The sequence below is a fragment of the Brassica oleracea genome, chromosome C1 (assembly GCF_000695525.1).
Source record: "Brassica oleracea var. oleracea cultivar TO1000 chromosome C1, BOL, whole genome shotgun sequence".
Classification (NCBI taxonomy): domain Eukaryota; kingdom Viridiplantae; phylum Streptophyta; class Magnoliopsida; order Brassicales; family Brassicaceae; genus Brassica; species Brassica oleracea.
The window spans coordinates 33,977,646-33,990,520 of NC_027748.1; the positions used below are offsets into that span (position 1 = coordinate 33,977,646).

General features: G+C 32.6%; 2 protein-coding genes across 2 annotated transcripts in view; one reads left to right on the forward strand and one right to left on the reverse strand.

The window, feature by feature from the left end:
* LOC106306391 (EH domain-containing protein 1) overlaps positions 1–685 on the forward strand; it is a 3,688-nt gene extending 3,003 nt beyond the window's left edge. The window contains exons 15-16 of the mRNA XM_013743033.1: positions 39–182; positions 290–685. Coding sequence (XP_013598487.1) covers positions 39–182; positions 290–475 — 330 coding nt within the window. The 3' untranslated portion in view covers positions 476–685. The remainder of the gene's footprint in view (positions 1–38; positions 183–289) is intronic.
* Positions 686–6,413: 5,728 nt separating this feature from the next.
* On the reverse strand, positions 6,414–6,763 carry LOC106303903 (auxin-induced protein 15A). The gene is given in 2 exon segments (XM_013740260.1): positions 6,414–6,535; positions 6,538–6,763. Coding segments are annotated over 2 exon segments (348 nt in total).
* Positions 6,764–12,875: the final 6,112 nt, after the last annotated feature.

Below are 12,875 nucleotides of genomic sequence, written 5' to 3' on the forward strand. Positions count from 1 at the left end.
CCCGATTGGATCTAACAATCTTCTTTGTGTTATAACAGATAAATGAGTTTGTGAAAAGGGCAAGAGCTGCAAAGATACATGCGTGCATCATCAGCCATTTGAAGAAGGAGATGCCAGCCATAATGGGAAAAGCCAAAGCTCAACAGAAACTGGTAGATAACTTGGAAGACGTCTTTGGAAAGGTTGAACTGACTTCTAAAGGATCTATTCAATATGGCATTTCTAATTCTCAGATTCTTAATACCATTGTCTGTTTGTGTGTTGAATTTTGTGTTTGACATGGAAACAGGTACAAAGAGAGCATCACTTACCAAAAGGAGATTTCCCAAACGTGGAGCAGTTCAGGGAGGTGCTATGTGGTTACAACATCGACAAGTTCGAGAAGCTAAAGCCGAAAATGTTGCAGACTGTTGATGATATGTTGGGGTATGACATTCCAGAGCTCTTGAAAAATTTCAGAAACCCCTATGATTAATATATATCACCCCTTCTTAGCTTATGTGTTTACTGTTATAATCCTATCTATGCATTCACCTTTGGCCTAAACCTTCCCTTGTGAGCACAAATGCACATTTTGTATTCTTGAAAAGACTTGTAAACAATGAAGACGCATAAAGAGTATCGACTTGATAATGGTGTATATCATTATACCACAAAATAAAAGTATTATCGTTATCAAAGCCTACAAATGATAGCCTCTTGATCGTAACTCTGTAATTGTCAGCATTATATCAATTTTTATTTGATTTCATATAAGAATTTTAGGCAGGATCTGAAGGCTGTTCCTGATGTCTATCATCTCAAAAAATTTGACCCTTCACCTTTCTGCGAATCTCCCAGGACATTTTGTAAAAAATATAGAACATTTGATGTTTCCTTCTTGCTTTGTGAAAGCTAATTACATGACCCCAAAGGAGGCCGCGGAGCTGTTTTTCACCATAGGGAGGCCTGATAAGCTGAATAATGGATGCTTTGGCAGTGATCTTCGAGTCTTGATCTGATATAACTATAAATGAAAATCTGAATGTTATTTTGGTTTTAATACATCAAAATATTTCTGTGCAGGTGTGTGTATGAGCGCATCTATAAAGAAAAACACAGAGAACTAAAGTGTGTGTTTTTGGTGGTGAGGTGATAGTTAGATGTTTCAACACGTGGCAAACCAAGTTATCAATTTTTAAGCGAAACAAGAAAATGACGAAAACGGGCTTAACATACTGTCACAGTCGGAGAACCAGGTAGGGGTACTTCAGTCTTTTAAAACTATTAGGTGCCAATCCGGCCGTGATTCTGAATTTTTTTGTTAACGTTGTTAAAATACGACTATTGGAAACTCTGTGTAGGTCATTTAGCTTGCTCCTTCTTCTCATGAAATTTGATCTTCTCTAGCGTGCGGCTCCTTCAGCTCAGGAACTTGATCTTCCCTAGCTTGCTCATGAACTTGATCTTCTCCAACTTGCTCCTGCTCAATATTAATCTGAAATTGTGTAAAGGTTTTGGAAGTTCTATTATTTATGCAATAAATCCTATTTATTATATGTTTTTTAAGACTAACCTTGTCAACTGCTTCACAGATTTTGAGCTGCTGAAGTTTCTCTGCTCTTCTTTGTGCAGCACGCACCAATGAAAGTTGCTTGTAAGCTTTACATCCTTTTTTACCAGTAAAATAAAAGTCATACATCTTCTGTGTTGTTCTGCGTGGCTGACCAAATCTAGCAGACAAAGTCTCATGCATCTCATCGAATGAGTAACAGGCTTCAACGCATTTTGACGTGGCACGAACAATAGGTTTCATGTCATCACCTTTTTTATTGTACATCTCTTCAAGTGAAACTAGAGTCTTTTCAATGAAGATTTGAACTTCGGAGGTTAGCGAAGCCTAGGGATGTTAAAATGGGTTTGAAACCCACATGCCTAAATGGGTTTTGAAAAAAAAAACAAATGCTCATTTAGACCCAATTAGCTATTCGGATTTTAAATGGATAACCCTTTTAAGACCCATGTATTAAATGGGTTATACCAAAAATTAATGGAGACTCTTTTAACCAATTTAACTTAATATAATCAATTAATTATTTTTGTGAAAAAATGTGACAGTGAGTTTTTGAGGAAAAACTCGATTTTACGGTTTATACGGAAACACACATTTTACGGTTTTGGTGGGAAAACTCGATTTTCGGTTTTGGCGGGAAATTTTTTTTTTTATGGTTTTGGCGAGAAAACTCGTGTTCGCGTTTTTGGCAAGAAAATTTGGTTTTACGGTTTTGGCTGGAAAACTCGATTTTACGGTTTTGGCGGGAAAACTCGATTTTGTGGTTTTGGCAGAGAGACTCGGTTTTACGGTTTTGGCGGGAAAACTCGATTTTACGGTTTTGGCGGGAAAACTCAGTTTTGTGATTTTGGCGGAAAGACTCGAATTTACGGTTTTGGCTGGAAAACTCGGTTTTTGGTTTTGGCGGGAAAACTCGATTTTACGGTTTTGGCGGAAAAACTCGATTTTACCGTTTTGGCAGGAAAACTCGATTTTCGATTTTGGCGGGAAAACTCGATTTTGGGATTTTGGCGAGAAGACTTGGTTTTACGGTTTTTGCGAGAAAACTCGATTTTTGGTTTTGGCGGTAAAACTCCATTTTACGGTTTTGGCGGAAAAACTCGTTTTTCGATTTTGGCGGGAAAAATCGATTTTGTGATTTTGGCGAGAAGACTCGGTTTTAGGGTTTTGGCGCGTTAGACATATTACTGATGATAGTGGATTCGTGGGCCTGAGAAATTGAATCGGTACCCTTCAGTATCGTTTTAAGAAGCAGAAGTGTGATGCATAATGGCTAGGTCTGGGACGAAGGAGCAAACACTATGGCAACTTGTCGTTTTAGTTCATTAGACACATTTGTTTCTGTGGTTTAGATGATGGGGCATGGTGTTGAGAGTACGGATGTTAAAATGGGTTTGAAACCTACATGTCTAGATGGGTTTTGAAAAAAAAATAAAAAATGCCCATTTAGACCTATTTAACTATTCGGGTTTTAAATGGATAACCCTTTTAAGACTCACTTATTAAATGAGTTCTACTTAAAATTAATGGAGACTCTTTTAACCCATTTAACTTAATATAATTATTAATTATTTTTTTGTGAAAAAATGTGATTGTGTGTTTTTGACGAAAAACTCGATTTTACGGTTTATACGGAAACATACATTTTACGGTTTTGGCGGGAAAACTTTATTTTTAGTTTTGACGGAAAAACTCGATTTTGTGATTTTGGCGAGAAAACTCGATTTTATGGTTTTGGCGGAAAAATTCGATTTTCGATTTTGGCGGGAAAACTCGATTTTGCGTTTTCGGCGGAAAAACTCGGTTTTGAGTTTTTGGCGGAAAACTTGATTTTCGGTTTTGCAGAAAATTTTGATTTTACAGTTTTGGAAGAAAAACTTGGTTTTACGGTTAGCAGAAAAACTTGGTTTTACGGTTGGCGGGAAAAGTTGATTTTAGTAGGATAATTTGATTTAAAAATTAGTTAATTTTTTCATTTGTTTTATATAATTTCTGCTAAGAGAGCATAAAGTTAAAAAAATTCTAATTAAATAAACTATAGTTTAAATGGGTCTAAATGAATTTAAAAGAGTACATGTAAATTTTGCGGGTTCTAATTAGGTACCCCTAATAGACCTATTTTTAAATGGGTCTAAATAGATATGGGTTCTAAATGGGGTGAGTATTAAATTGGTGGGTCTTAAATGTGATGGGTTTAAATGGGGTGGGTTTTACCATCTTAACATCTCTAGCGAAGCCTGAAACAAAGTACATATTGTTGTATCAGTGTTCTTCTGACCAAACACAAAAAAATAAGCAAAACGTTTTAAACTAACCATTATATCGTCAACAGCTTCACCGATTTGGTCATAATAAGCCTCTGGTAGAGGCGTAGAGCTTTGATTCCAGCGAGGAGCTTCTTGTTGTTTCTGATGTTGTTTGTGGTCAGAAGATTATTCCAGATGTCACCATCTCCCAGTGTTTTCACAATTTTAGCGTCTAGACAGTACTTGGTTACTTGAATAACACGGAACAGAATAACATATCAAGGACAAAGATTTGTAGAATTGAAGCTCATACAGTATAATTACAGAACACAAAGAAATCAACCTCAGGCAGTGCAATAAACAAATCTAGCAATCGAAAAAAAAAAAAACATAATCAAGCAACAAAAGAAGTCGTTCAAGTCAGCTTGCTGAAAGGAATAGAAACTTACATGTTTTAATTGGTACGTAATCTTCCTCATAAACAACCGGCTGCTTATGCTTTAGCTTCGGCTTCTGCTTCGGACCCATGGCACAGAAAGGGACTCTCTGAAAATCGAGTTCAAACCGAGAGAGAGAACACTTTTTTTTTTTGGGTGCAACACGAGAGAGAGAACAAAGACTGAAAATTTAGGGTTACCGGGAAATCATGAATTAATATAATGGGCCAAGGAGACTTTTTTTGATTAATATAATGGGCCAAAAAGACTTACTTACACCTGATTTACATTTAATAAACTTATGCAGAAAGTTCAACAATTAAAAAACGTATTTGAATTGTTTGATTCCTAGTGTTACAAAAAACAAAAAAACTTTGTATAGCTCTTTATGTAGTGCGTTGGTTTACAAATGTGATTGAACTGGACTGAGTTAACCAATTTATCAAATGTAAACCATTCGATCTTTATAACCCTCGTTTTAATGGCCTCTAGCTTGGATATATAAGTTGCAAGACGCTCCTGAGTGGAACTTGAGAGACACATCTCCGACAAGACCATTGTGATGTGATCACGGAAGGTTTCTTCGGCGACAAGAAATTGTTTTGGGAGTTGTCGGTCGAGCACTTGAGCCTTAGGCTCCTAGTAGTGAAGTGGCAGAGGAAATATGTATCCAGCGAGATCTCTTGCTCATGATCAATATTTTAACTCGGATCATATATTGTCTCCCTTGATATTTTCTTGCATCTCTCATTTTGTTCTTAGTCTTGTTTTTTTGGTCTTTATAGCATGTCCTGGAGAGAGGGAAGCCAGATGAAAGGAGACGGATCATAGAGAAGTTGACTGGGAAAGTTGTTCAGATGAGTCAGAACAAGTACGCGTCAAACGTTGTGGAGAAGTGTATGGAGCATGCTGATAGTACCGAGAGAGAGTTGCTGATTGAAGAGATAATGGGCAAGTCTGAGGAAGACAATCACTTGCTGGTAAGAAGAGCACAATCATATAGAAACCACATTAGACTTTGATTTGTAACGTTCTTTGTTCTTTGGCAGGCGATGGTGAAAGATCAGTATGCAAATTATGTGGTCCAGAAAGTCTTGGAGATCAGTAAAGGGAGATTCTGGTGCAGAGAATGAGAATTCATCTCCAGAGTTCGAGGAAATACACCTATGGGAAACACATAGTAGCCAGATTCAAACAACTATTTGGTGAAAGTATATGTTTTCTCTAAGCAGTCAATGTTAGTTAGTTTGTGCTTGAACTTTTTGATGTGTTATTGTTGCAGAGAGTGAAGCCTCAGAAGAAGGAACAGAAGGTTAGGAGGTTTGCAAATTTGGACAAATGTTATATTTAGAAAAGTAAATATATATATATATATATATCTGAAAATGCTGATGTACATATTTGCTTGTATCTATGAATGGAAGTGTGATGGTTTGTGTATATTATGTTTAATGTAAACATAATCTGTGGTTATAATTGATATGCTCTTTCATTATGACTGAGAAGAACATAGAGTATTGTTTAGCCTTAACAAAAAGAACTCAGCTTCTTTTGTTGGCCTGGGTATCACTTTGGCATGGATGGACTTCCTGCAGAAGAAACATTTTTGGTAATATGTTTGTGTTACCAACAGAGCCGGTCCTAGCGATTTCGAGGCCCTATTCGAAAATAAAAATAAAAATTATTTTTATTTAAAATTGATAATAATTTTTAAAATTTTCTAGAAAAAAATTTGTTTGAAATTTATATTATATTGAAAGAGAAAACTATGGGTATCTACAAATTTATAAAATAATATATTTTCTTTATTGTAATTTTATTCATTTTTAAATTATAATAACCCAAAATCTATTGTTTTCAATTAAATTAATGCATAATAAAAATATCTTTTTATTTTTATTTATTTTACATTTGCATTATATATGTAAAAATAGATAGAACAAAAATTCAAAAATTAATTTTTGTAACCTGGGGGTCCCACGAAGTAGGGATGAATGTCTCAAGATCATCTCTCCAAGCCCGGCTCTGGTTACCAAGAAAGGTTTGTGTTCTGTTTCCTTGCCTATGCAGCTGAGGAGAAACATGATCTATGTGGAAGAAAGTGATCCAAGAACTCATAGTTGCTCACAAAGAGTATTGAAATATGGAAGATTATATAATAATTTGTTGTCTGTACACTTATTTCTTCTTGTCACAAGACATGTATCTCATCAAAATATCTTCAAAAACACTTTCCTCACACGGAATATGAATCCCTCCTTCATGTTCATACCCAAACTCGTCAGCTACTTCATCCATCAAAACTCTGGATACTCAAGATACTTGGTCGGTATCACGAACCTCTGCATCCTTTCATGCCCCACGTAGACCGTAAGATGCCCTCTAGGGACACCGTTTTGATCTCTGGCTCGTCTCTTACCGTCTAATAACTCCCATGAGATAAGACGCTCCTTCATGTTAGTTTCAGACCTTCTCCTTCGTCTGTTCTCCCGGTTCTTCAGACGTACGATGAACACTAACGAAATCATTACAGACGAAAAAAGTCATCGGTTCTATTTCATCCGGAAAAAAATTTTAGTCGGAATTTCGTGGACTTCTCTAACGAACTTCTGAGGAAATTCTTAGGGACAAATTTCCGACAAATTTCCGATAGAACAATTTTCGACGAAATTCCGACGGACAAATTTTCGATAAAATTCCGACGGACAAATTTTCGATCGACAAACATTATCCGACAGAAATTTTGTAAATTATTATTTTTAAATAAAAAAATTTATTTAACTAGAATATTTAAATTAATTAATTACTTAAATACAAAATTTAAAAATCTTTATTGTAAATATTTTAATTCTTTAAATATAAATAAAATAAAATTTAAAATTATAAAAAAGTTTTTGTACTATAATCATTTTTAAATCGTTTATAATAAATATTTTTTATAAATTTTAAAAGATGTTTTATAAATTGAAAATATTTTAAGACAAAGAGAAAACGTTTTGTAAATTCTTAAAAACCTTTTTGGAATTGAAATCGTTTTCTAAAAATTGAAAATCGTTTTAATTAACTCTTAAAAAAACACAAAAACGTTTTATAGATTGAAAAGGTTTTTAAGAAAGTGAAAAAAGTTTTGATAAACTTTAGAAACCAGAAAACGGTTTATAAATTATAACAAACTTAAAAACTTTTTATGAAAACTTAAAATGTTTTATAAAAGCTTAGAACGTTTTATAAAATCATAAAAACATTTTAAAACAGCAAAAAGTAATAAAAACTTGAAAACATTATATATATTTATTTATATATTTTAAAATAAAAATTTCAAATGTTATTAAAACTCCAAATTTTTTTAAAAAAAAATGAAAAACGTTTATAAAATAATAAAAACTTTATAAATTTCACAAAACAACAAATTAAATAAACAAACCACAAAATCACAATCAAAACCTATCTAAACCACAACCTAACAACAAAATCTAACATCTAATTCATAAAATTCTTCATTCTAACATAAATACAACATTCAAAACCTAAAATTCACAATTGCACAATGAAAAAGTAAAATAAGTCAAATGAGAAAAGGAAAGAGATGACTTGCATAATTTGTAAGGTGAATTTGAGGAGTTTAAGGCTTAGAATCGCCGGATTAGAGAGAGAGAGAGAGAATCGGAGAGAATGTTTGTGTGTTTAGAGAGAGAAAGAGAGATAGGAGAAATAAGGAAGAAGAAGGAGCTTACATTTTTATATTAAAAATTTCTGACGGATTGAGTTCGTCGAAAATCCGTCGGAATTTTTTATTTTGGCGTTTCGCCAAAAATTAGGCGGGGTTTTCCCATGCAAATTTTAATTTTCGACGAACTTTCGACGGAATATACCATTTTCGTCGGAGTAGATTATATTCGTCGGAAATTCATCAGAAATATATTCGAGAGAAATTCGTCAGAGCTTTTCTACGAATTTCCGATCTATTATGTTTTAGGGTTTCAAAACATAGAAAAAATAGATCGATAATAGCCATTGAAAAGAAATTGATTATTTTTAGGGGTTTAAAATCTTCATAATGTTTGAAAACACTTGAAACACACACAAATTAAAGATTGTAAGATGGATCACCGTAAAGTATTTGCTTAAGTGTACGAGTGTTAACGAGCAAGGTTATGTATCCGTCGATGCATCTAAGAATATATATATATATATATATATATATAGCTTTAAATAATTGAGATATTATTAACCCACATCATATTTATCCCTTAATATATGTGTTATGGTGATCTTTTAGGTATCCGGTTTAAAACTCAAGTTTGTCAGAAATTCGTCAGATTTTTTTTGCATTTCATCAGAAATATCAAACGAATTTCCGATGAAAACATAAACCCCAAATCTACACCCTAAATCTTTTAATCTTCCTTGGAGTCATCGGTATTTCGTCGATTATTTCTGACGAAAAGAAATTCGTCGGAAATTCCTAGGATATTTCCGCCGAAATACCGACAAATGGTAAAATTTCATATTTCTCGTAAATTCGTCAGAAATTCATCAAAAATTTCCGACAAATATTTCTTGCGTCAGAAATTCTGTCAGAAATGACTATGTTTTCTTGTAGTGATTTTGTTGAATAGAAAGATCGAAAAGATAGCAAACCAAATGTCTTTGGAAAAGTTTTTAAAAAATAATCATTTATATTATTCGATAGATCATAGATAACCGTAAGAATCTTCTTAAAGTTGCGATTTTCATAGGAAAGGGAAATAAAAAACAAGCTAGGCTTGGATTGTTCTTGTTTCTTATTTTCTTCTTTTGTCTTTAATCGTTTTAATGATCTGTCTATCTTTAATGTCTTTGTTTTCTTGGGTAACAAGCTATAGAAGAAAGACTATTATTGGTACGAACCCTACAGTAGGTACGAGGTTACTATACGATGGCAAATACTCCTATATACTTCATACCATAAAAACACCTTCCACCTTTTTTTATATATTAAAACAGAAGTCACAATCTTGATTCATGTGTGATTTTTTTAAAGAATGGACCTAATGGACATATTCCTAGAAAATCATATTACATTTAATATCTAATATTATCATTTAAATTTTGGGCCTACCAGAAATTTTTATTGGACTATCAATAATTGGATTTAAACAATAGATGATCCATTGAATTTATAGATAGTATAAATTAAATAGATATAGTTCAATGTTATAATACTATACCTCCATATGCTAAATATTTAAATATTTGTCCATGTTAACTTTTATCATTAATCTTTACTATCTTAAACCAATGAAATCAAATTTTAAACTATATAGTTTATTTTAAAAATAAAACAAAAACTAAATGTTTAATTATTTACTCGATAATATAAATCTATGAAGCGAAAAGTTTAATTTTTTTAAAACTTTCTAAATTTGTGAAATGTTACAATATCTTTGAATATGACAATAAACAATATTTTACTAATATTTATATATATAGTTGCAATTTTAATAATGAAATAATAATCTGAAAATATATATATAGAAGAAATACAAATACATGTGTAACTTTGAAACAATCTATTCAATGAAAAAATATACAGTAAACTTATTATATTTAAAAATTTGATAGACACATATATATTATAATATATACTAATTTAGAATTGAAAACAAAATATTTATATAAAAATAAATTAAAATAAAAAGCCGCGTGGTTGCGCGGATCAAAATTTAGTTTTATGTTTACAAATGTCACTAAATTATTTAGTTTTAACAATAATCCAACACTGTTATTATCAGTCTTCTCTCTTGGCATGTGCCCAAGACAAATTTGCACAGGGCCCATAATGTTTTTGTAAATTTTAGTTATGGTTTAGGGCCTCTGAAAAAACAATTAGGGCCCATTGTTTACAATTTTTTTTTAAATTGCACAGGGCCTAATAAATGATTGAGACGGGCCTGATTATTATTTAATACTAGGTAAAGAACCCGTGCGATATCGCACGAAAATTTATTTTATAAAAAATAAATACCATATTTTATATAATTATTTTTTGGGAGAATACACATATTAAAAAAGTATATTGCATGCAGTTATATTTTTTACTCGTAATATTAAATTACTTATATTTTATTTAAAGGTTAGTTATAATAAAATTACAAATATATCAAGACCAAATAAGATATATGTCTAATCATTTACAAAATTTATAATGTAATTTCTAAAATTAAATCCTTTTTGGTAACATATTCATGATTTGTTTGAAATCATATAAAAATGTATTTTATGGTCAAAAGATGATTATATGGTGTAGTTAGATTGCTTAGATTTAGAAAAAAAAAACATAGTCCTTGTTAGAAATAAATCTTTATAAATGAAAAAAGGATAAGTGATATTCCAAAATGTAGAGTGGTGTTAGTTCAGTAATATAAATTATAATTTCATTAAAAGTAATTTGTGAAAGTTGTTTGATTAAGTAATATAAGCTATTTTTAGATTTCTTAAAATAGTTTATCAAAACTGAACAAAATTAGAAATATAGACATTTATAGATCATTTTTTAAATAAGAAATATATAAAAATATAAATTTAGATATTTATTTGAAATATTTAAAGGTATAATAAATAGAAATAATAAATTAACAAAATTAACATCCATTAAAACCTATGTAATTTTGAAGATGAAAATGTACACCTTTAAATATATATTTTAAATTTTCATATTAATAGTAATTATATTATTTATTTTGGGTTGATAATGATTGAATTACACACGAGATCACTATCTTGAAAACATATTTGACAAATAAACTTTTTTCCTGTTTTAGACTAAGATATAGAAGTGACAAATAAAATTTACGTGATTATATAAAATCACATATGTTTCTTCAAGATCTTTGATGATCGTTTGAAAATCAATATCTATATTTTCTATATAAATAGTTGAGAGTTACAATGGTTAACAACCAAACAGCTCTATGGTTAACAACCAAACAGCGCAATGGTTAACTAAAAGTTATAATGGTTAGCACCAAAAATTAATGTGAATTATCACTAAAGTCAACCATTACCAATAGTCGCAAAAATTAACACTAAAAGTTGCAGTGATTTATCATTAAAGTCTCATTTCCAATAGTTATAATGGTTTATCATAGTTGTAATGGTTCATCACCAAAAATTATCATCACTGAGAGTTGCAATGATTTCTAAATATATAACAATACTATAAAATTATTTAATTATCCAAAACATGTTGACCATCTTTTTAAAATATATAATACTATATAAAAATAGATTTGAAATGAATGAAAAAATAGCTCCTTATAAACTTACGCAATTTTTATGAAAAAAAACACATTCTTAAAAATGTTGACAATCTTTTGAAAATTTATGAAATTTTTAGGATATATAAAGAGATAGATCCTTAGATATTTTACCAATCTCTTAAAGTTTAATTTATTTTTTAACATAAAAACACATCCTTTTTGGTTAAAAAAAGACATCCTTATGAAAAGACACCTTCTTAGACAATTGACAACCTCTTTCACATTTTATTTTAGTCCTTCAAAATGTAAACAATGATTTTAAAAAACACATAGTTGTATTTAGAAGTGATTCTTTATAATTAAAATAAAAAAAAACTATATTTCAAAACGTAGAGTTGTCTTGGTTTGGTAGCATAAACCATATTTTAATTATGCTCGATTTTAGATCTCGGGGGCATTGTTTAGGGTGCTACTTGTAAGGTGATTCAGAAGGCGACTTTACAAAAATACAGTTGTAATGATCCAACCCCAACTCCAAAGGCCAAAGGTACTTTCTTTAAAACTCCACCATCTCCACTTATTCTCACAACTCCATAAAAGAAAAAAAAAAGAGTTTAGAGAGAGAGAGAGAAGAAGTAGAGATTGCACCACCAGGACTCCTCGCCGGAGCCACCACACGCCAGGACGTCGTCAAGCTCGTCATCACCATCAACCGCAACTCAAGGTAACCGGAAACCGCCATGTTTTGAGTTAAGTTTCGGTCGTTTTAGTAAATCAACCATAACTTTCTAACCGTAGCGAATCTCGTGGATCTAAGGCCATCATCGTGTTCCTCTCGTCGAGACGAAGCCGTAGACACCAACCGCGCCTCGATCGGGCCAGGACGAACCCTCACGCGCCTCCAGAAGATAGTCCTTCGCGCGCGCGTGAAACGCACGCGCCGCCGCCGGGAATCGTCTCCGCCGCTTTTTCGCCGCCGTCCTCCGCCGCAGCTCCCCGCCGCCAGAAATCACCTCCGCCGTCGCCGCCGGCCAACTTTCCGGTAAGCCGCCGCCGTCGCCGGCGCCGTCGCCGCCGGTTACCGACACCGGTGACTCGCCGGCGACTCGCCAACTCGGCCGAGTCGACCCGGTGAGTAAACTCGGTCGACTCAGTAAACCGGTTGGTTTGACCGGTTTGACCGGTTTTAATTGATTTCGGTTTGGTTAGGGTAAACCGGTCGGTTTAGTCAAATCGATTTCTGGTCAAGGGTTTACTGGGTTGACCTTTGACCAGTGAGTTGACTTTTCCGCAAACCTTGACCAGTTCCGTTTTTGACCATTCGAAAGACGTTCTGACTCGAAATTTCGATCTGATTTCAGATTTGGAGTCCATTTGAACAGCTGGAGTTCATAGGTAT